We start from the raw sequence: 24,719 nt of genomic DNA on the forward strand, positions 1-24,719 counted from the left end.
TCGGTAATTATCGGAATTATGAGTGCAGAAATAATGATAGAAAATTATACAATGTTGCCATAAATCAATGCAATATATTATTTTTATTGTTTAATTGCCGTATGTTGATATAAATGAAGACAAGTACTCCTAATAAGACACACAATAATCTGATCGGCGATCAACTTTTAGATAGTCGAATACATCGTGAATTAGTTGGGACTTTAAAAATCTTTCCAAGTAGAGAGTTTCAAAATAAACAAAATCCATCACCGGCCTCGCTGGTGATTTGCCATTCACTATTGTTCAACAATGAAACCTCCAAGTGTTGTAGAAAGATATTTTCAGTGTCGATATCGAGCAGGTGAGATTTATAACTTGGCCCATTCTTATTTCGTCTGCTCCCGTCGTTCCTACTGATTCCTAGAGTCTTCCACTCAATGAATGACTCATCATATCCATACTCATACCCATACTACTCCACTCACTCTCAGTCTCAGACACTCAGTCGTAACTCGTACTCATCATACTCATAATTCTCCTCTGATTCTCTCCTGATTCAATCTTCTTGATCTAAATTCTAGAAATATTTAGGCAGTGACAATAGTACTCAATATTATTATTCAATATTGATATTGAATCTTCTCGCTCCCCTCACCAGGAAACACAAAACTTGAACTTGAATGAAATATCGGACATCAAAACTTGTTCATTTTCGATTTGGATTTATGTAATTTCTGCCTTCGAGAGGATTCCGGCTTGTGCGTGTACTTGAGATATCTAGTTGAGATAAGTTAGATACTTATCAGATTGGAGTGAACAACAAGATACAGTGATACAACTTAGATAGATCTAGTCATTTAACAAGTAAGAAGATGAGCTTAAACAGCAGTAGTAGGAAATGTAGATCTGGCAGTGCCAGTACTAGTAGTGGCAGTAGTAGGAAAGAAAGCCCTGCACCGATGAGTACAAATAAGGAAAAAGCAAAAGCTGAGACTGAGACTTGCGGAAAATGTGAATATGTATGCAAAGAGATTGAGAAATGCTTACAGTGCGAGCTCTGTGACCAGTGGTTTCATACCTTGTGCGAAAAGATAGATGATGACACCTATCAACTGTTGAAGAAAGACTCAGAAAAAGAATGTCCGCTGCTGCATTACTACTGCTCTAAGTCCTGCAACAAAGTGGCCTCAAAGTTCTTGGGCAATTTCATGCAGCTTGAAAAGGAAGTAGATAAACTCAGGAAAAAAGTAGAAGACGTAGATAAAAGTGTGAATATCATTCAAAAAGGTGAATTCACAGAGGAGATGATAGAAACAGTGAAATCAACAGCAAAGGATGAGATAGAGGCCTACCCTATGTCTGAGGCGAGTGAGATTAAGGAGCGACTCAAGAGAAGTACAGAAGAAAAGTCAGATAGAGTAAGACAAGATATAAATGAAATGAGGAAAATTAATGAAACTGAGGAGAAGAAGCAGGCAATGGTGAAAAAGAACCTGGAACTAGAAGAAGATAGAATTGAAAGGGCTAAGAGAGTGAAGAATGTAATTATGTACGGCATACCAGAAGCAAAAGATGGCGACAACAAAGAAGATATAAGAAAAGCCCAAATGGTACTCAAAGAGTTGCAGGTTCATGGAGACAAAGACAGCCTAAACCCTATAGAGCAAGTGATCAGATTGGGCAGAAGAGAAGATAGACCAAGACCCATGAAAATAAGTCTGATGTCAACGGATCAGCGTAACACTGCTCTTAGGAACAGCAAACAGTTGAAAGACCATAAACGGGAATGCTTACAGAAGGTGTATATTGGAGCTGACCAAACAATTATGCAAAGAGAACAGGCCAAGGAGTTAAGAGAGGAGCTGAAGAGAAGACGAGAAGCAGGGGAAGATGTGGTCATATATAAGAAAAGGGTCATTTTCAGGGAAACGTTTAGTGAACAAATAAGAAAGACAGACAGCGATGTTGGAGGAAATGACTGGGACTGGGATGAGGAATGACTATATTGGAAACGTGTCAGTCCAATTGCCCAAAATGTTTCTGAGCAAGGACTCGAAGACAACAAGAAAATTCAAAAAAGAGAAGTACCAGTAAATGATAAGGAGGGGCAGCACGTGAATATGAAAAATACTCTGAAGTTCATGTACACGAACGCAGACAATGTGATGAATAAGAGAGAGGAGCTAAAGGCTATGGCAGAAGAAGAAGATCCAGATGTGATAGCAATAACAGAAGCTAAGCCAAAGAATGCAACAACACACCCAACCATAGCAGAGTTAGGTATTGAGGGATACACTATAATAGCTAGCAGAGATTTTGAAACTTCCGGCAGAGGAGTATACTTATTGGTGAGGGAGAACCTCAAGGTTAACCCCATAGAGGAACTCACAGATCACGACTTTAGGGAGAGCGCTTGGTGCTCGATTGGAGTAACTGGACAAAGTCAGATACTAGTAGGAGTGATTTATCGGAGCCCAAATAGCACAGGAGAAAATAATGAGAGAATGTTGGAGATGATAAGGAGAGCATCACAAAAAAAGTATTCAGAGATAATTATTATGGGAGACTTCAACATGCCGGAACTGGAGTGGAAAGGGATGGACGAACCAAAAGAGGGAAACCTGGAGGAAAGTTTCATAGAAACCATTGAAGATTGCTACCTACAACAGATAATAAAAGAACCCACAAGACAGAGAAAAAACCAGAAGCCCAACGTATTGGACTTGATATTGATGGAGGAAGAAAATGACATAATCGACCTAAGACTGAGCCACCCACTGGGAAAAAGCGACCATGCCACCATATTCCTAAAACTGAGGGCGACATCAGAGACTGTAGATGAAAAACTGACACTCAGATATAGGAAGGCTGATCTAGAGAGTATGAAAGAGGAACTGGGGCATATCAAATGGGAGGAAATACTAATCGAGGACACCGTAGAAAACAACTGGAGTAGATTTACCAGAGTACTTAACCAATGCTTCGAGAAAAACATCCCGAAAAGCAGAGGGAACCGGGTTGGGAGAAGAAATCAACCTTGGATGACGCAGGAAGTGAGAGAGGCATTACGGAAGAAGAAGGCAGTAAATAGAAGATACTCTAGAAGCAAAAAGGAAGAGGATTGGGACAAATACAAAAGAGTGAGAAACGCAACTACTAAAATAGTCCGACAAGCGCATCAAAAGTATGAGAACAAGATAGCAGAGGAAACGAAAGAAAATCCTAAGGTATTCTGGAGTTATGTAAACAGTAAAATGAAGACAAGACAGGGAACCTGTGACATAAAAAAAGAAGATGGCACTTGGGCATCTGAAGATGAAGACAAGGCAGAGGTGCTAAATCTCTTCTTTGCAAGTGTCTTTACAGTGGAGAACCAGAAAAACTTGCCAGATATTGCTAAAAGAAGTAATATAGATACTACACAATGGCCGATTACTGAAGAGAGAGTAATGAAGAGACTACAAAACCTAAAGGAGAGTAAATCACCTGGACCTGACAAACTTCATCCTTACATCCTAAAAAACTTAGCAGAGCAGCTAGTAGAACCCCTAACCAAGATATTTAACCAGTCGATGAAAGAAGGAAGACTACCAAGGGAATGGAAAGAAGCTAACGTCACAGCCATATTCAAGAAGGGAGACAGAAAAAAATCCAGAAAACTACAGACCAGTGAGCCTGACATCTGTCGTCTGCAAGCTCATGGAACAGCTGATTAGAGAAGAAATGGTTGATCATATGACCAAGAACAAACTATTCAGCAAAGATCAACATGGTTTCATGGCGGGAAGGTCTACAGTAACAAACCTACTTGAAACAATGGATGACTGGACGAGAGACCTGGAATTAGGCAACAATTTAGATGTCATATACCTCGACTTTAGAAAGGCATTTGACAAAGTTCCACACTGGCGCCTAATTAGGAAATTGGAACAGTATCAAATTAATGATCAGACAGTCAAATGGGTCCGAGATTTCCTCAAAGATAGAAGACAAAAAGTGATAATGAATGGAACAGCATCAACAGAGAGACTGGTAACAAGTGGAGTTCCACAAGGAAGTGTACTGGGGCCAGTTCTCTTCCTGATTTATATCAATGACTTGCCAGACAATCTATCATCTAAATGTAAAATCTTTGCCGATGATACTAAGCTCTATGGAGTAGCTAATACAGAAGAAGAAAGAAACACCTTACAACAAGATTTGAAAAAGCTTGAAGAATGGTCCGAAATATGGCAGATGGAGTTCAATGTAGATAAATGTGCAGTTCTTCACCTAGGAAAAAAAAACAGAGAAGCAAACTATATAATGAAAGAAAAACCCCTGCAGAAATCCAATGGGGAAAAAGACCTAGGAGTATTTATTGATAGGAAGCTAAACTTCAAGAAGCAAATTCAAGATGTTCAATCTAAGGCTAGTAAAACACTCGGAATAGTGAAAAGAAATTTCAAGAATCTGAAAACAAAACACATGACTACCATCTACAAGACTATGGTTAGATCAAAGCTGGAATATGCTAACTGCATATGGTATCCGAAGTTTGAGGGAGACAAAGACTGTTTGGAAAGAGTGCAAAGGAGAGCAACAAAACTTATCACACACCTGAAAGACAAAACCTACTGTGAGAGATTGAAAGAATTAAATCTCCCGACCTTAGATTACAGGAGAAGAAAGGGAGATATGATCCAAACATATAAAATAGTAAAGGGAATAGACAGGGTAGAGGCAGGATTCCTTAAACTAAACAAGAACATTCAGACACGAGGAAACAGCAAGAAACTGAAAAAAGAACGTTTTAAAACAAATGAAAGAAGGAACTTTTTTTCATCTAGAATTGTAAATAACTGGAATAAACTGCAAGAAACCACAGTATCAGCAAAAAATTTGAATAAATTCAAAGCAGAGTTGGAGATAAGCAACACCCTAGGAAACAAGTTCAATTATAAAAATTGGTCCAATCATTATAATAGATGAGGAGGAGCGAAGGAGACTACACCAAGTCTAAAAGCTCTATAAAGAGGTATCCAGGTATCATTCATTTTAGCTATAACAACTATGGCTTTTCCTCCTCCGCCGTCCATTTCTCATTGATGCTCACTCTAAATTGATGAAGTTGACGTTGATGTCGAAGCAATAACCATAAAATAGGCATTGGTGGTTACACAGGAACGAGGTCCCTAACTTAGCCCTAACCATCTTGCTTTGTTTACACACAGAGACCATGACCATGGCTCATGGACGATGACCAGATGGTTTAAATTTAAAAAGCAAAAGTTAAAGTGGGTTCTTCTGACCAGAAGAAGGCCACTTGTTGCGTCTGCTACCCACTCTATTTCTATCAATCTGTATTCTGAGTTGCATTTGCATCCTATCTTTGTGTTGGAATGAGATTACTTGGTTTGTCCTGGTCATGGCTGGAGTCCTTAGCTCATCCCTTAGATCACTTCATGATGAGAGCGAATGCTCGAAACAATATTGTAGAATTTGATCATACTTGAAGTATTTTATAAATAGCTCCTTTTATCAAAGAGTTGAGCACTATTATTTATAAATTTTTATGGTTTTTTGTTTATATAATATATATATATATATATATATATATATATATATATATATATTATATATATATATATATATATATATATATATATATATATAGAATGACCATTCTATCTTATGTTATTTGATTTTGTACTCTATTACTACTTGTCGCTACCATCACTTTTTAATTGTATGCAAGTCTGTGTGTCTCTGTGGTTGATTTCAACATTCCTTTACTATGACCAGTAGTACACTGTGTGTTTGTGTGTTGTGCTTTTACACAGGTAGCCTATTTTTATCTTCGGCTGTGTGTACCGACTCCTGGCTTGATAATATATTTTTGTATGTTTTCTTTCACCACTTCACATCGTTATAACTTCATTTTAACAACTATGATCGTTTACAAATTTATATCACTAATTCTGGCAAATGATAGCTTTTCAGCCACATAACTTGTCATCTAGATCTACTTTGTTCTTCTGTATATTTAATAATTGTTACTTAAATATTTCTTACAGCCCTAACGTTAATGCCTTTGATTAATAATTACAAGCTAAACATTTACTCTTTATCTCTGCAATATTCTATGATTGATTCTGTAGCATAACTCTTTGGTTGAGACTAATTCGTCCCTTCATACACGTCCTATGTTATTTGCATTTTTGTTTTAATCATGAAGATGTAACCAACTCGATCAGGTTTTACTCACTTCAGTAGAATGTATCACTTTAACTGGACCAATGACGTAAGTGCTTTCCCGGAGGTCCACGTTAAATCTATTTTTGACTGCTACTGCCAATGTTATGATATAATGCCTATAGAATACAATACAAAAGAATGAACTGTTCCATTGTTCTTGAATAAAGACTTCATCACTACACATCCTGGCCTTTGTTGTTTGATCGCCTCTACTACTCTAGAGTGGATGGGCTAGGAATCGGGTAGACTATGGTCTCTCTGGACTTGACTGTGGTGTGTGCTCTTCGCTCATGAAATCAACTCCCTACTTCTACTTCTGACACATGAAGTCATGCTACTATCAGTAATACTAAACTGTCACTTCATTGTCTCGATCTATCTTCCTCACTTGAGCACCACTGCCGCGGTTACAGTCTGGGACTCCTAAGTTGACCCCGGGACTGAATCCATTCCCTCCCATGGCCTTTACACTCTGCCAATACTACCACTCGCCATCATCAACTATGATAACAATAGGGTAAATGCAAAAAATGGAGAATCTACATTACATGGTACCTGGGCACGAGTTTCAGGGCCCATTGGGCAAGGTGCACAGTTATTCCTTCATTCTCTTCTGACTTTGATTTATTTCATTTTTCCCTTTCTGCCTTTTGTGTATTATAAATGAAATTTAAGCAATGGGCACACCAATACCATTCTATGACGTTTCCCGTTATAAGAGAGATGATATACAAAAAAAAATGATTATGCCCTTCCGCCACAGCATCATAAGATATCATTGTCTAGGCATTCCACAAAGGAATATAGATAATTCATCAAACAAGATGTCTGATGTCAACAGGAATCACCCAACTGAGCAAATTGGGGGTTAATAATCTTATGCAGAGTTACAAAAATATATTCTTTCCAAAAACTAGCGAAAAAAATTCCAAATATATTTTTTTGGCATCTTTTTTTTCTGCTAAAATTCACATTAAATATATAATAAATCTTTGGCTGGCACAGTTTTATACACACTTTCTCTTTCTTGTATTTTTCTTTCTTGCTTTGTATGGTACTGTTTCACACACACTTTTTCAGATCTGTTTCAACCAGTGCCTGCTCCCTAATTTATCAATGTTGTTATGCCACGCAATTCCACCTTTTTTTATTTGTTTATTATTATTATTATTATTTTTTTTGTTTCTTTTAGTTTCTAAAGTTGATGAATCAATTTAGAAATTTAATTAATGTACTTTCAGATGTAGAAGATAAAGGTGGAGAGGACCAATTGATTCTGACTCATTCAAACAGGTATGCAGATGCATTTTAAAAATATACAGTCACAGAGCTGCCAACCTACCGCAAAAATTGCGGAATTGTACGCATTTTCAGCGATTGTACGCTTGTACGCATTTCCCCCAAGATTGTACCCATTTTCAGTGTACAGAGTTACTTGAGAAACCTTGGTGACCAAGTGGATATTCCTTTATTTTTTGACCAATTATGATCTTCATGCTGGGAGGTAGAATTCTGAAAGGATTGGATTATAGTCTTGGGAACATCATTGTTGTCACTCACTCACTCACTCACTCACTCAATCTCCAGGACCAGCTAATTGTTGGGGGGACATGCAGGATGCAGACTTCACAACCTTACGTCATTCGTCACGGTCTCTGGCCTTTTCCAGTAGGCTGTTGAGATCCAGGCCTGTCCACTCTTTGATATTTTAATATGTGCGGCTATGTGGTCTTGTGGTATGACACTCGCTTTCGGATCGGAAGGGCATGGGTTCGAGCCTCAATCAGCGCATAGTTGAGTCCTTGGAGAAGGCTCTTTTCTCATAGTCTCTCACCGTACTCAGGTGTAAAATGAGCACTTGGCTGTTAACAGCGTTGTCTCTGTCCAAAAAAAATTGTAATATTGCCTAACAGGTGTCGTGTCCCATCCTAAATGTTAAATGTTGCTGTTGGCCAGGGACCCCTTGTACTGTGCTTTGAGCATGTTTAGTGGATGTTGCAGTATATAAAAGCAAATTTTAAAGCTCAATTTTTAATACAGTGGAATCCTGATAAAGCCAACAAAGACTTTATCCATTAATTCATCGAACACACGTAGATAAAGTACAGAAAATTTGGGACCAAAAAGAGGTAATGCTTTTATGTGGAATCCACTGTATTTGATTTGATAGAGTAGTTTTTGCCTGATGTTTCCAAATTGAATCAGGCAAAGAAAGATCTTATAACATTTCCCATAAATTTCTAAAGTATTGACATAGAATCTCTTAACAATAGAAACTCTGTGAGGGGTATGTGGTCTTGAGGTATGACACTTGCCTTCGGATCAGAATGTCCTGGGTTTGAGATCCGCTCTGAGCGGTGCATACTCGAGTCTTCGAAAGGACTCTTTACTCACATTCTCTCTCCCTACTCAGGTGTAAAATGAGAACCTGGCCGTTAACAGCTTCGTCTCTGTCAGAAAAAGTATTGTCATATCACCTAACAGGCATTATGTCTCATCCTACATGTTACGTGTTACTGTAAGCTAAGGACCTCTTGTAAATTGCTTTGAACATGTTCAGTGGATATTGTGCTATTTAAAAAAGCTCAACAACATTGTGACAGTTTATCACACCTCCATAAATATTCCATTATTTCATGGAAATTTTAAACAAGGAGATAAATGTGTCAAAATTAAACACTGACTATTATTGATCTTACATATGATATATAACATAGAATGTTTAATATTAATATTATAGAATTTAGAATGTTGACGTCAACCAAAAATAATTACTGTCGCTTGTCAACAACTGTTGATGTGAATACTACTACTACTACTCTCTCTCTCTCTCTCTCTCTCTCTCTCTCCCCCTCTCTCTCTCTCTCTCTCTCTCTCTCTCTCTCTCTCTCTCTCTCTCTCTCTCTCTCTCTCTCTCTCTCTCTCTCTCTCTCTCTCTCTCTCTCTCTCTCTCTCTCTCTCTGTGGGGTTCCCGACCTCCCACAGTGGGCAGAGAGGTACTTGCTATTTCTTCTCTCCCCCTGTATCTATGTTCCAATTGCTTTCTGTCTTTGTCTTGGAATGAGATTACTAAGTTTTGTCCTGACCCATGCTGGAGTCCTTGGCTAGGAGGGAAACAGCTGAATGTATAGTTATAGTTTTGGGAGATGATATTATTTTCCTTGTAGATCATCTCTCTGTTATGTACTGTTATTTTTTATTTTTAACATATGATTTGTAAACATTTGAGTGTATTCCTCTTAGTGGGATCTTGTGCTGTTGTCTGGGTGAAACATTTAGGTACTCTCAAACTCAGTACACTGATAGTGTGCTCTTCGAATCTACATCTGTTCCCTATTTCTACCATTTCCCTTTGTCTTACTTTTTCCTCAAGTCCTTGTAATTTGTACATCTAGAATGTTTTTATGTCCAATTTTCATCCTTTTTACTGGTGCTGAACTAAATGTGTTGCAAGTGCCGTAAAACCCAATATTACTAAAAGCACATTGCTTTTGTTGAGAAATAAACTGCAATCCAGTCAATCTTGTTCTATCCGAGTTCCCTTTCTATTAGGTGAGTTTTTTAGTCGGATGATAATGATAACTAAATGAAATAATATTAGTGTGTTTTTGTTTATGTTTTTAAAATTTTTGTTTTGTTTTTCTTTAGGATCAGTGTAATATGTATTGCGGACTCCCATCCAATTCTCAAAGAGAAAAAATCTGTGTCATCCGTCGATTTTCACGTGGATGGAATCAACAGACTGGCCATTCGAGTCTCTGGCAAAGGGAAGAAGGTAATGGAAATACACAGTGGGTAATATCACTATTAACATAGCTAGCTGTCAACCGTTCCGTTAAAAACGGATTTGTTCCGTATTTGACTTCCTGAGTCCGTAAGTCCTTATTTTTAGTTCAAAATCCGTATTTTGTAATTTTTGACTAATTTGTGGTAAACAAGGCATGTTTTGATCCATTATTATTACTATTACTACTACTATTATTGTTATTATTATTATTATTATTATTATTATTATTATTATTATTATTATTATTATTATTATTATTATTATTATTATTATTATTATTATTGGTGTCCAGTGAGAGCATAATCTCCATTTGTGTAGCTCTTTAATTTGAATTATGCCTCTATCATAAATGATTTTCAACAATGATTTTCAACAATGAATAATATAAGACTAGAAATCCAAGATGGCGGCTCATTGATTTCTCAAGGATTTTGTGATCAGATTATTCGAAGTTAACAAATTTTTAGAGGAGAAATTCAGTGAAATTCTTAATATATTTTATCTGTGTGATATAAATTTATAGTTTTAATCATTTTGAAGTGAAAATGTCAAAGAATAAGAATAAAAAAGTCAATGGAAAGACTTCTGAAACTGAGGTTGTAAACACCCAAAATGGCGGAAAAAACAAATCATCGAAAAATGTTACTATTGAAGTTGATGAGTGCAAAGTATGTCACCAAGAGTTCAGTGATCCAAACCATGAAATGATTATTTGTGACAGATGTGATTGCTATGTTTGCAGAGTTTGTAGTGAAATAACAATAGAACAATATGCCCTCTTGATAGATGATTCCTGCAAGTTTCACTGGTTTTGTGAGGAGTGCGAGCGACCAGCTATGTCAGCAGTCAAAAAAGATAAATTAATAGAACAGAAATGCAATGAAATCCTGGATGATTTTAAAAGGAATGTTCTAGAAGATTTGAAGTCCCAAATTTTAAATCTCAGGGAAGAAATTGATACTTTGAAAAGAGATAAGAGTGTCCCACGAAACCCAACAGCAAATGCCCAACAAAGTTATGCAGAAGAGGTTAGAAAAGACTTAGCTAGCCAAGTGACAGCAGAGAGCAGAGAGAGAAGGAACTAGCAGAAAGAGATAGGAGGAAGAATAATATTGTCTTTTTCGGTATCCCAGAGAGCAGTGCTGAGGAACTAGACCAGCGTATTAGAGATGATAAGACCTTTCTCATCTCGCTTTGTAAAGAAACTTTAGACACTGATGTTGACATATCAACCTGTAAGCGCCTACACTCCAAAGCCCCTGGTACAAGACCTCTTCTGATATCAATTAAGAATGAGGAGCAGGCTTCTGGAGTTCTGAGAAATGGTCGTAAACTCCGCCAATCAGAAATACATAAAAATATTTTTAAAAAAAAGGATTACACCCCTTTAGAAAGGGAAGAGATGAGGAAATTGGTAGAGATGAGAGACAAAAAAAGGGAAGAGACAATACAGAAAGGGGGAGAGGAGAAGTGGACAATATGGAGGGGGAAAGTTGTAGATTCCAATCGAAGACAGGGCAGGCCAGCAGACAGAAAGAGAGAGGAGGAGGAAAGAAAATAACCAACGATTTTAGTTCTAATGTACAGAATGTTTTTAACCCCCATCAGACGGACAGTTTTAAGTGCTTGTACAAAAAATTAGACCGTCATCGTACGGACATTTTAAAGTGCTTTTATACAAATTCAGATTCTTTTATTAACAAGAGAGATGAACTTTTATTAACGATTGATGCTGAGAGTGTTGATGTTATAAGTATAACTGAAGTGTTACCTAAAAATCAGCAAAGAGGTAAAATCGAGCCGGTAGAACTTCAGATTCCAGGCTTTGATTGTTTTCACAATATTCAGGATAAAAGTTGTCATCGTGGTGTAGCCATATGGGTTCGTTCAAAGCTAAATGCTCAACCAGTCAAGTTGTCAGACAACTTGTCATCATCCAAAGAATCCGTTTGGTGTGAAATAACACTTAGAGACAATGATAGGATGTTAGTTGGCTCGGTTTATCGTTCACCGAATAGCTCTTTTGAAAACAATGATAAGATTAATGAACTTTTAGTTAAAATGACAGAAGGCAAATCACATGTTCTAGTTACGGGAGATTTTAACTTTCCTGAAGTAGACTGGGCAAACGAGTTATCCCCCAAGGACTCAGATCACTCTGCTTCTAAATTCATGGAAGCTGTCAGGGATTCATTCTTAACACAGCACGTTAAGCAACCAACTCACTACCGTTCAGAGCAAACCCCAAATATTTTGGACCTGGTTTTTACAAATGAACATTCAATGATTGACTCAATAAGACATGAGGCTCCACTAGGCAAGAGTCACCACCAGGTTTTATATTTTGACTTTAGATGTTACACAAAGAAATGTTACTCGAACGAACCCCGCTACTGTTTCGATAAAGGCGACTACAAACAGCTTTCTGAATTAGTCTCAGCTGCAGACCTAACACAAAAAATAATAAACCTATCTGTATTCGATGCATGGACTATTATCAAATCTGAAGTTATGTCTGCAGTGGACATCAGCGTACCAAAAGTTAAAAGTAGTTCAGACAGAACTTCACCTCGGTGGATCAATCCTACAGTCTTGGCAAAACTCAAGAAAAAGAAGCAAGCTTACAAAAAGTACTTAGAAACTAGAGAGGGTGCAGACTATATTAATTACACGAGGGCCAGAAATCAAGCCAAAAGCTCATGCAGAATTGCTGTAAAGGACTATGAGAGATCTATTTCTCGTATGGCTAAAGTGAACTCGAAAAAGTTTTTTGCATATGCTAGAACAAAAACGAAGACTAAAGACGGTATTGCGGATTTGTATGATGATCATAAGACAGCCTCATCTAACATTGACAAAGCCAATATTCTTAACAAGTTCTTTAGCAGTGTATTCACCAACAAGGATCTTACTAATATACCTACATGTGAAAGAAAAAGTGTAAACAACATACTATCAGATATAGAATTCGACAAAGACACTGTAAAGAAGAAACTAGACAAACTCAATATGAACAAGTCCCCAGGACCTGACATGTTTCACCCCCGCGTATTATGTCAGTTGTCAGAAGAACTCTCCGAACCATTAGCGTTACTGTTCCAAAAATCACTTGACTCAGGAACTCTTCCACCCGATTGGAAAGAAGCACAAGTTACACCGTTATTCAAGAAAGGAGACAAGAGTAATCCGGGCAATTATCGACCAGTTAGCCTCACCTCAGTGGTTTGCAAAATAATGGAGAGCATTATTAGAGACTATGTCATAACTCACCTAAAGAACAACAAGTTACTGTCTGAATGCCAACATGGCTTTGTTTCTGGCAGGTCATGTTCAACTAACCTCCTAAAGACTTTAAATGATTGGACAGAGTTTCTCGACCAAGGATCTTCGGTTGACGCAATCTACTTAGATTTTGCTAAAGCTTTTGATTCTGTTCCCCATCAAAGACTCTTAAACAAACTGGAAGCTCATGGTGTTCAAGGAAATACTCTAAGCTGGATTAAGCATTTTCTAGTAGGCAGGAAACAGAGAGTTAGCGTGCAAGGCACAGTGTCAAATTGGACAGAAGTTCTTAGTGGAGTGCCACAAGGCAGCGTCTTAGGTCCAACTCTTTTCGTAATCTTCATTAATGATTTACCAAGTATTTTGTCTAGCTCATGTTCAATGTATGCCGATGATATTAAAGTATACAGAAAGGTAAACAATCTAGAAAATAGAGACAGTCTTCAGTTAGATATTGACAATCTAGTCAACTGTGCAGACGATTGGCAACTGAAGTTCAACGCTGGAAAATGCACAGTGCTACATCTTGGAACGAAAAACAAAATCTTTCACTACGATATGAGACAGCATCACTGTAGCGACAGAACAGCTCTGAATAAGTCAAAACTTGAGAAAGATTTGGGAGTACATGTTGATACTAAATTAAAATTCTCAAAGCATATAGAAACACAAGTTAATAAGGCAAACAGAATCCTTGGACTCATCAGAAGATCTTTTACCTATTTAGATGCAGCAACTATGAAAATACTATTTACTGCATTAGTCAGACCCCATCTCGAGTTCAGCAATTCAGTATGGTCACCACAATTTGAGAAAGATAAGAAACTTATTGAAGGCGTGCTTCGCAGAGCAAGAAAAGTAATTCCTGGGTTGAAAGATAAGCAATATGAGGATAGACTGAAACGTATTGAAATTCCAAGCATGACATACAGACGAGTACGAGGTGATATGATTGAAACATACAAGTTTACACACAGTTTGTATCAAGTCGAGAGTAAACTTTTTGTGTTTGCAAACAATGGAACCAGAGGTCATAATTACAAGCTGCATAAACCAAGGTGTAACACATCGCTTAGGCAACACTACTTTAATCAACGTGTGATCGACCGCTGGAACAGTCTCCCTGAAACGGTGACCAATGCTCCAAGTGTCAACGCCTTCAAAAATAGCTTAGATAGCCACTTAGCAGATTACATGTTTAGCATAGTTGAACCGCCCATTAAGATCCCATCAAAGGGTTAGACGGATATATACAGGTCAAAAGATCTGTTAGGGTTAGGGCCTTCAATTTATCAAAAAGTTTATATATTATAGATACAGGTCAAAAGATCTGTTAGGGCTTTTTATTGACTTTTATCTCGATGAACTGAATGCCAAGATCAGCAAAGGCACAAAACGCCTAATACGCTGGAAAACTATACTATACTATACTATACTAATTAAAAAAGTTCCATTCGTTTATATGATGCCTGTATTTTACTCAAACCTTTCATAATGTATTGGAGATTTGCATAGAATATGGATGTTAGCCTCGATATACTTTGAATATTCTAAGACAGTATTGATACTTTCACTATTTATTACAAATATTATTTTAATTAAGAATAAAATTAAATCCACATCTTTGATTGGCAGGTATTCAATCAGAAAATCAATTGCTTATATAGATTAAACATGACAATGATTATTTCCCTTTATTAATTTATGAAATATATAAATTTAATCCCTTTAAAAACATCTTCATCTGATTTTAATTATTTTTTTTTTCAAGCAAGCTTTTGTAACGGTTTAGGTTCAAGAAAAATAAGTATACTCCACTTTTAGGTGTGTTTATCTTGTCAAAGTAAAGAAGTAGGAACTCTCTAATATTTAGTGGTGCATTTTACTATAACTACGATTATTGTGTACTACTTAAAGAGCATTATGTTGCATGAAAGAAAACATATATGCAATCGCCTACTTTTTATCTGAACTAACCTAATTTTTACCCCAAAACGCCCTCTCAAGTGATGTACCAGGTTGGCAGTTATGCATTTCTAACCATCCTAAGTTATTTCATTTATTTTACAATTGTACTTCTTGTGTATTGGTCCTTATCAAAGTTGAGGCAGTTGAATTCTTTCTTTATATTGTCTGTTCTCATTGTGGAAAGTGTCATTTTAACGATTCAAATGTGCTGGTACTAAACCCGATAATTTAGCAAAATTTGGATTGGCCTCTGTGATCTCAAACTTGTTAGTGTTAGCAATAGTTATTAAAAAGGCTGACTTTTATATGTTGCGATTGGATGAAGCACACGTCGTCCCCTCATCCCGGGACAAATGAGCGTTCCTTATTTTATTTTTGAAAAGTTGGCAGCTATGTCTTAATATAAAAATGAAGACATTTTATAACATTTTAAAATCTCCATTTTGCTGGAATATTTCTAGCTCTCCTTAAAATATATCCAAGTAGGCTTCACTTTCCAAAGTTTGAATCGATATCAGTGTTTCTCTGCATTTTATGTACAGCAATTTGTTACTTATTTTGGTTGGGTAGTGGACAGTGTGGCTCAGCGTTACGGTCTTTGCTTCGTACCCAAAAGGTAACCAGTTTGATTAACCGCCTCGTTGTGTGGCCTTGAGCAAGTCACCTCGCCCTTGCTTAATTTGCCGTGCTGAACTGCTGCTAATGCCTGGGTTATTCCAGTCTTTCCTTGGAATAGACCCTAAAGACAAATTTTCATTGGGGATGAATAAAGGGAGTTTATTTTATTTTTATATTTAGAATTCCCCTGAGCTGTTTCCATGGAAACAGTGTAAGATAAAGATCTGAACTCGACTGATTTTTTGGGATGTTTTTTTTTTCTTTCCTCATTTCAAATATAAAAATGTAGCAACTCAAATGTCTTCGTCCTCGTCCTCTTGTGTTCAATGTTTGTGTTCGTGCAATGCAACCATTGGTTTGTGATTGTATTTTTGACAGGGGATATTTTATTTTTTTTTCTGTAAATCTTCTGCCTGTTTGTTCTTGGTTATTTATAATTGAGCTTATGATATCTTTAGGTTATGATTTTGATTTACATTTGTACTATTTTTGTTAGATTGCTTGTTTTTTTGTTTCAGCGGTCTCTCATATAACCTCAATTGTGTTGGAAGAGACCTAAAGCAACAAACAAACAAAAAAAGGTATTAAAATTGTTCCAACTATCGGGCGCCTCTGTGGTGTAATGGTGGCACATTTGACCAGTAATCAGGTCTGAGGTTCGATCCCCAGTCAAGGTTGACTGATTTTTTTTTTGGAGGGTTTTTTTCTTGTATTTTTATTTCTTGCTTTGTCTGGCACCTTTCATACACACTTGTTCAGATCTTTTTGTTTCTATGGAAAGCCTCAAGTTTTTCTTCTTCGCTTGTCTTTAGTGCCCATGTTCCACAGAGAGATATCAGTTCACCGCTGATGGGTATATTTTTGTCCATTGTAACGAACTTTTTGTGTATTTTATAAAAGATATTTTTCTCCAATTAAGATGGAATCAAGGTGTAGCGTATACACGAAGTGTGGGATTAACCGATGTGCAATTAAGCAGAGTGAACTGTAGTAGTAATAGTAGTAGTAGCAGTAAAAGTAGTCCAAGAAGTAGTAATATGAGTAGTTGTAATGCAAGTAGCATTAGTGATAATAGTCATACCACTGAAAAGCAACGGTGAGGTGAAATTTCAGCTCCATGCGTTTCGGGTTTCCTCTTTATCAACTCACAGAAAGATCAATAAGACACAGTCGAGATGGTTATTTAAGATACCTAATCATGTATTCGACATAATGACCATTCCTATCTTGTGATTTGTGTCTTATTGATCGTCTTATCTGTTGATAGAGGGGAAGCCTGAAACGTCCACACAGTAAGTCTCTCTGTTAATAAACTGGAGCTGATATTTTATACCATCATTGTCTTTCAAGTAATTATTATACAATTTTAAAATTTCTGCATTTGAAATTTTGACAAGTTCCCAATTACTTAAAAAAAAACAACAAATTAACTCATTCAACCCTAACACCATTTATATCCGTAGTTTACCCGGGTTACTTTTACCCCATGCCTATTTATTGCATTTTTCTGAGACAGATTATAGGCATACAGTGCACTCTGGATACGTCGACGTTGCCTAAGTCGATTTTTACCCAAGTCGATTTTTTTTCTTGGTCCCTCCCCCTTCTTCCTATATAACATTAGTAAAAAAAAAAACTCCACATAAGTCGATGTCGCTTAAGTCGATGTTCTCATCACTCATGACTACAAAAAAAATCACAAATAAACAAGTATTTCCATTGGTTAAAAAAGCTACCAGTAAGAATATTAAGTGGTTAAGAATATCCGTGAACGATTGGCGCACATCGATATGATGTAGGTGCTTTGCCTGACGTCCGTGTTCAATGTACATGAGCAGTATTGAATAACTTTAATTTCTCCATCTCAAATTTTACATTGTCGCAACTTCAAGTTCAAGATTTTTTTGGTTCTAATCCCAGGCCATCCTATGTAATGGCCCTCTTAATTAGTATCAATTTTATCAAGAGGAATTCAAGTCAAGTCTACAACTACAATGGCAAACCTATCGCGGAAAAGGAAGATTCGATGCATTTGGAAAGTTTGGCATGCGACAGAAAATTATCGCTATTTCTGTCTCGACGATTTTACAAGAAGCATGACCTTGACCTAGAGGCGCCTACCCTTCCGCTTTTCGCGGAATAATGTCACTTAATTGGTATACATTCCACATTCAAGGCATTCTCATCGAGGAAAATTTTTTAAAAAAATCTCTAGCGAAAAAAAAGTGAGCTATGGCTTATTTCGTCATCTCTTATGGTCAATCAACACACATTATGTATGTCTGATTAGTCTCTTCAAAGTGTGTGCTGCTGATGTCGGATAATATTATATGTTTGGGAGGGGGGTTGACCGAAGTATTATTATTATTATTGTGACTCCAATTCGTGAGGTCAATGACCTTGGTAATATTATATGTTGGCTTCAATCGGTAATAATATTATTTGAGTACGGTCAGCTTCTTTCCCTATTTAATTTTAGCCCTGTGTTCGTGTGTGTGTTGTGTGTACCGGCACGCGCGTTTGCTTGATTAGGTGTGTGTGTGTGGGGGGGGGGGGGGGGGGGGAGGGTCCTGACAAGGTTAAATCCATCCATTCAATGCTTTGCTCTCAGACGGCCAGGACCTGTGTGTTCTCTATTATTATTTGACCCTATTCTTAGTCTTTACACAATCTGTACATTTTTTACACATTTTTTATTTTTAATCATTTGAGTACTTTTGGATTGTCTATTACATTTTCTGTTGCAAAGTATGTCATAGTCAAAAACAGTAAGTTAATTCCGCTTTTTTATCTCAAATTCCGATTTTTATGTATTCTGATTCCTCTATGGGACTATTGGAGGTAGGAGCCTCTCATGACCACTACAGAGACCGCGCGATATGAAGGGACATACTTATTCTAGATTGGTTTGCTTTGTTCAAATGAGTTTTTGCTCATTTGGTTACACTCCGGTTAAGTTGATTTTCGGATAAGTCGATTTTTTTCTCGGTTCCCCTGGGCATCGTCTTATCCGGAGTCCACTGTATTATCAAAGCTAATGTTTTGAGTTTTTACATGTTAATGGTAGTTGAATAAAACTATCGATGTACATGCTCATTTTTAATACATTTTTTTTCTCTCTAATTTTGAAAAGTACCAAACATATCTAGGATTGAGTGAGTTAAGAAACTAGGGAGCAGGCACCGGTGTAAAATAAATATCTGAACAATTGTGTATGAAAGGTGCCAGACAAAGCACGATAGAAAAATACAAGAAAAAAAAAAAAAACATCCCAAAAAATCAGTCTACCTTGACTGCGGATCAAACCTCAGACCTTCTGATTATCGGTCATACACACTTGTTCAGATCTTTATTTTTTTTTACCTTGTTGGGTTATATTTTTTGTTTGAACGTATCATGTAAATATTTGAGAGTATTCCTCTTAGTGGGATTCTGTGCTGGGTTTAGGATGAGGCTTTTAGGGGATCTCTAACAAAGTACATTGATGGTGTGCTCTTGGAATCTACCATTTGTTCCCTATTCGAACCAATTCCCCTTGTCCTACTTTTTCTTGGGTGCTTTACTTGTAATTATAGAAATTTTTTGACTATCCCATTTTCTTTTGGCTAGGGCTATTGGTCAGTACTGACTCCCAGGCGCTAGCACATGCGGGTCAGTACTGACGAACAGACGCCAGTGCCTGGAGGTCAGTACTGACCAATAACCTGGTGTCTATTGGTCAGTATTGAACAACAGGTGCCACCGCCCACAGACAACCTCTCTTCGGTCTGTGCCACCGCCCACCATTTATCAGCACTGACGAACATCGGACCTGTTCGTCAGTGCAAAGACCTCTTCGCACTTATTCGTCACTTCCAAAAGTATACGATTAAAAAAAAAAAACAATTAAAATTCCAGGCTCTCAGGCCAACTTATCCGATTGCACACAGTAACACTTGGTCACCTAGATAAGTTTGATTTCTAACGCGTTAGATGCCGTTGGGGCAACGATATGACTCGTTATTTCAAGCCACCGTAAGATTCTATTTTATTTTATGTTGTCCATTCTATTTCTTTGGGTTATTTTGTTTTTATTGTTTGTTTTTTTCCCCGTATATTTTCGTTATAGCTTTATTTAAAGAAAAATAGAGGAAAATGTGTTATAATATTTCCTGTTACGATTCTTTTATAATACTTTGTCCATTCTATTACTACTACTACCACTCACTACTACTACCACTACTGCTACTACTACTACTGCTACTACTACTACTACTACTACTACTACTACTACTACTACTACTACTACTACTACTACTACTATTACTACTACTACTACTACTACTACTACTACTTATATGTCTTTTATCTTCCATTATTTTCTGGAAGGTTCTGTTCCCTGACGCTGACCTTTTCTTATCAATCAGATCACCCCCCTGGGGCACCCTATCCTCTACCCACGCTGACATTTCATTCATACTGCAACCTCAACCACCATTGAGTACAGACGACAAAGTTATTTTTCATTATATTTTATTTGTTTTCCACGTTTATTTGTGTATTGTGTTAATGAATGGTTTGTACCCGAAACGTCCATTGTCTGTTTTGTTCCCATACGAAGCCTTTCATTTTCACTCTTTCGTTAGTATTTTACGATCACCGGCTTCAGGCAGCCCTTACCGTTTTCTACTTTTCCTGTCTCAGTAAGATGCGAGCAAGCCGAATTTCAAATGACAGGAATGAAGAAAGACGAGACAATGAAAGAGCTTTCACTTTCAGTTCTAGCGCCACGCATCAGTGCAGTGAGCATGCGCGTTGGATGAACAGAAATATAGGGCTTCCAGTTTGGCGTTTCAACACCAAATTTGGTCTTTTTCTCAGGATTGGACAATTTCACTTGTTTAATTAATTGATATATTTATTAAACAAATCTCACGTAAACCGACAAAAAGATTTAGTGAAAACAAGGGCTTCCCTGAGACTAGTATGGGACAGGAAATGCTGATTTATTTGTCGTAGAGCAAGTTATTTAAAAAAATGGCATTTTTTCATAATTTTGGTACCGTCAACGCCCGTGGCCAGGTCATAACTGACCAATTGGCATCAGTACTAGTAATAGTAATAGTATTAGTCAGTACTGACCCCCAGACGCCGGTGCCTGTTCGTCAGTACTGACCCGCAGGTGCCAGCGCCTGGGGGTCAGTACTGACGAATAGCCACTCCGTTTTCTTTTTTTTTCACTGGCGTTTATATGACCTATAGATAGTGTTGTCTCTGTCCGAAACAAAAATGTAAAATCGCCTAACAGGCGTCATGTCCCGCTCTACATGTTGTTAAGTGTTGCTGTTGGCCAGGGACCCTTGTAAAGCGCTTTGAGCATGTTTAGTGGATATTGTGATATGTAAAAGCTCAATTTTTTTCAATTTTTAACTGTAAATGATTACTTCTTTTTTTCCCCCCACTACTCCACTGGATTGCTAGGGTGCCCAGTCTGTGAAACCCCAGTCAGCCCTCTGTCAAGTGACCTGTAGTGATGGAAGCTGCTACAGGCTCCGATGTTGTGTCAAGGGTCAGCTCATCGAGGTCAATGAAAACCTTTGCAAAAACCCCCAGCTACTTTCTGATAAGGTTGGTTATGTTGATCTGTTTTAATTTTAAGACTACTTTCAGGAATTTGAAAAAAAAAAAAAAAATGTAAAAAACCCCCAAAAAACAGGGATGTCCTTTTTTTTTTTATCTGGTTAGAGTTGTAAAACTGACTTTTTGAAATTTTCCATCTGTTTTTTATTTTTTATTTTTTTTTGGTAGAGACTTGATTTTAATTTTTTTGTTGTAATTTTTTAAATTTGATCTTTTGTTTCCAAACATCACATTTTTATTTGTTTAAAGGCAATGGTTGTAAGGCGATGCTAGATGGATATGCGTCCTTTTTATCATGATATAAAGGAAATACCGTACCATGTGATGAAGAGCAGCTTTGCGCGAACTATTTTCATAGGGTCTTTCCAGGCAAAAATTTCAGACTTTTTTCTTTTGTTTTGAGCAGAGAGAATCACGGGGAAAAAAAACAAACTCTTGGAATACCCAATATGTGACATGATGTTGCAAGTTAAAGCAATGTTGACCCTGGCTACTGTTTGGATGGGTGACAATGATTGCAAAATCTGGCCCAGATGTTGCATCCTTGGGTAAGATACTTTATACGCAGTATCCATTTGACAGAGATGTGATTGAGTACTTGGCCATCGTCAGTGATGAATATTGTGAGAGTGTCTTTACAAAATGGACGCCATCTGCCAGGTGACTTGTAAAATACAAGTTGGCAATATTTTCATATAATTGATATTGAATGAGTAAATAAAGCATTGTGAAGTTCATTGAACATGATTAATCAGTGGAAATACGCCATGTTAATGTTTATATTTAATTTATTTGTCAAATTGATGCTCTCAAACATATTTTTAGGGAAAAAATCAGTTAGAAACTCAATATCTGTGAAAGTGTTATGAGGCAGTGCAAGACAAAGCAGAAAGAATAATACAAGAAAAAAAAAATAACATCCCATAAAATCAGCTGTCTCAACTGCTCCTTAACTTGTCAGTAGTTGGTTGTTACTTTTGACTTTGTTCTTATTTCCCTTTTTTATTACAGTGGAATCCGCATATAGTCAACACTCTTAAAGTCAACTTCTCCTTAAAATCAACACATCTTGTTGTCCCAAATTTTCTGCCATTTTCCGGCTTTTTGCCAATTGACCGGATCCTCTGAATTCTACGGTTGTGATGGTCCGATGCCAGCCAGAACTTTTTAAAAAAATTCAGCACTTTCTTTTATCAATTTAGTTAAACATTGGTCCAGTGTTCTTTGTGCATTATCTACTCTTAAATTCAATAACAAGTACATACATACTTTTACCACCTAGTTATATGCTAACTTATCATGTCTGTTCAACACGTCTGTACAAAAAATTTCCTATGGGTGAATAAAGTATTATTATTATTATTACTATTATTTTTTATTATTATTATTATTATTATTATTATTATTATTATTATTATTATTATTATTATTATTATTATTATTATTATTATTATTATTATTATTATTATTATTATTATTATTATTACTATACTATATACCGTAGCAGTAATCCACTTCACTATTTTGAAACCTTTCTCAATGGCACATTCGTGCAAATTATTAGGCTTTTTAAAAATGTGTCAGGTGGCATCCCAGCTTTATATAAGTGTATATCATTGATAAAGTCAACCTTGCTAAAAAATCAACCAATCTTTCTGTGTTGGCTTTATCAGGATTCCACTGTACTTATTTTTTGTTTCCTGGGTGGGGATCCTGACCTCTCATAGTGGGCAGGGAGGTACATGCTGTGTCTTCTTCCCCCCATACCCGTTTTCCAATTGTTTCCTGTTGTTGTCTTGGAATGAGATTACTTGGTTTTGTCCTGACCCTGGCCGGAGTTCCTTGGCTGGGAGGGAAACAGTCAAATGTATAGTTATAGTTTTGGGAGATGATATTTTTTTCCTTGTAAATCATCTCTCTATTATGCATTGTATTATGTTTAGTTTACATATTATATTATATGATTTGTAAACATTTGAGTGTATTCCTCTTACTCTTAGTTTGGACCTGTGCTTGTGTCTGGATGAGACTTTTAGGTGATCTCAAACTAAGTACTTTGATGGTGTGCTTTTGGAATCTACATCTGTTCCCTATTTGAACCAATTCCCCTTTGTCTCACCTTTTATTTTGTGCTTTAATTGTAATTCTAGAACTTTTTACTCTCCCATTTTGTTCCTTTTTACTGGCGCTTATATGACCTAAATGTGTTGCAAGCGCTGTAAAACTCTTAAAAAAAAAAAAAAAAAAAAAAAAAAAAAAAAAAATTTTTTTTTGTTTTCTTCACTCCGAGTCCTGAATATTGAATGAACTCCTTTGCAGCCAAGTGGGACTGGGTACATCGCAGTCATCCTTCCATATTTGAAAACGTTTGACGAGGACATGAAGAAACTGAAGTCGCCAGACGATTACCTGTCAGTATTGAGAGAGCGGTCTGCTGAGACACTGGCCAAAGATGCGGAATCCCAGTCGTCTTCCTGACGTAATATGTGTCTATATACAGTAGTAGCATATATTATGTTTGTATGAGCTTGTATGGGAATATTAGGGCTGCCAATTCTACGCCAAAAAAAAAAAAAATCCCAACATATTTGTATGTTTTTTTCACCTTTGTAAGATTGTATGCTTTTTCTCTCAGATTGTAGGTTTTTTTTCATGAGAATCAAATCTATACATTTTTATATGAAAAGTGTTTTTTTTCTGTTTCTCATTATTTTTATTTTTTTAATGTGTTTTTTTTTTTTTTAGCATTCTCCTCACTTCCTGCAATATTTGATTTAACAATTGTTGTTTGAAAGAGTTTAATTTTCAAGTTTTCCTTAAGCTTGTGGATATTTTTTTTACCCACACAATCTTGTTATAAGAATTTTTTTTTTTAATTGCTCAAACAAACAGCAGGGAATAAGATGACTTAAGGGTGGTTCATTTTCAAATTGTACACTTTTTCTCCAAATATTACTCCTTTGTTTTGGACAAGCAATCTAACGCTTTTTCTTTTATTGGGCTTGGCAACTCTGGAATATTGAGTTTAAAATCGGGGTAATCAGAATTGGATTCAATAGTCTGATGTCACGTCCGCCCATCAACAAGCAGCTTGGTTCTAAACAAAGAAAATCGGAACTTTTTATTAAAAGAACTTTTTCACATGTCATGTGATCAGAATGTATCAAAGTCAAAACATGATCAGATTGAGAATGTTTTTCTCCTCTGGATACACTTTTATGCTCGT

General features: G+C 36.7%; 1 protein-coding gene across 1 annotated transcript; it reads left to right on the forward strand.

Annotated features, from left to right (window-relative positions):
* Window positions 1-232: 232 nt before the first annotated feature.
* LOC144965070 (protein Abitram-like) lies at window positions 233-24,719 on the forward strand. Its single transcript, XM_078899970.1, has 5 exons — window positions 233-343; window positions 7,461-7,512; window positions 9,868-9,994; window positions 21,335-21,481; window positions 23,813-24,719. Exons 1-5 carry the CDS (start codon window positions 292-294, stop codon window positions 23,969-23,971), a joined length of 537 nt encoding a protein of 178 aa, XP_078756096.1. The 5' UTR covers window positions 233-291; the 3' UTR covers window positions 23,972-24,719.

The sequence above is a fragment of the Berghia stephanieae genome, chromosome 2 (genome assembly GCF_034508935.2).
Source record: "Berghia stephanieae isolate SIO BIC M18660-M18661 chromosome 2, UCSD_Bste_1.3, whole genome shotgun sequence".
NCBI lineage: Eukaryota > Metazoa > Mollusca > Gastropoda > Nudibranchia > Aeolidiidae > Berghia > Berghia stephanieae.

What these genes read in the sequence shown, in the direction of transcription:
- LOC144965070 (XM_078899970.1), top strand. Translation starts at nt 292, where the DNA reads ATGAAACCTCCAAGTGTTGTAGAAAGATATTTTCAGTGTCGATATCGA. An exon ending in ATTCTGACTCATTCAAACAG is followed by an intron (nt 7,513 to 9,867) that starts GTATGCAGATGC and finishes GTTTTTCTTTAG; the next exon opens with GATCAGTGTAATATGTATTG. An exon ending in CCCAGCTACTTTCTGATAAG is followed by an intron (nt 21,482 to 23,812) that starts GTTGGTTATGTT and finishes ACTCCTTTGCAG; the next exon opens with CCAAGTGGGACTGGGTACAT.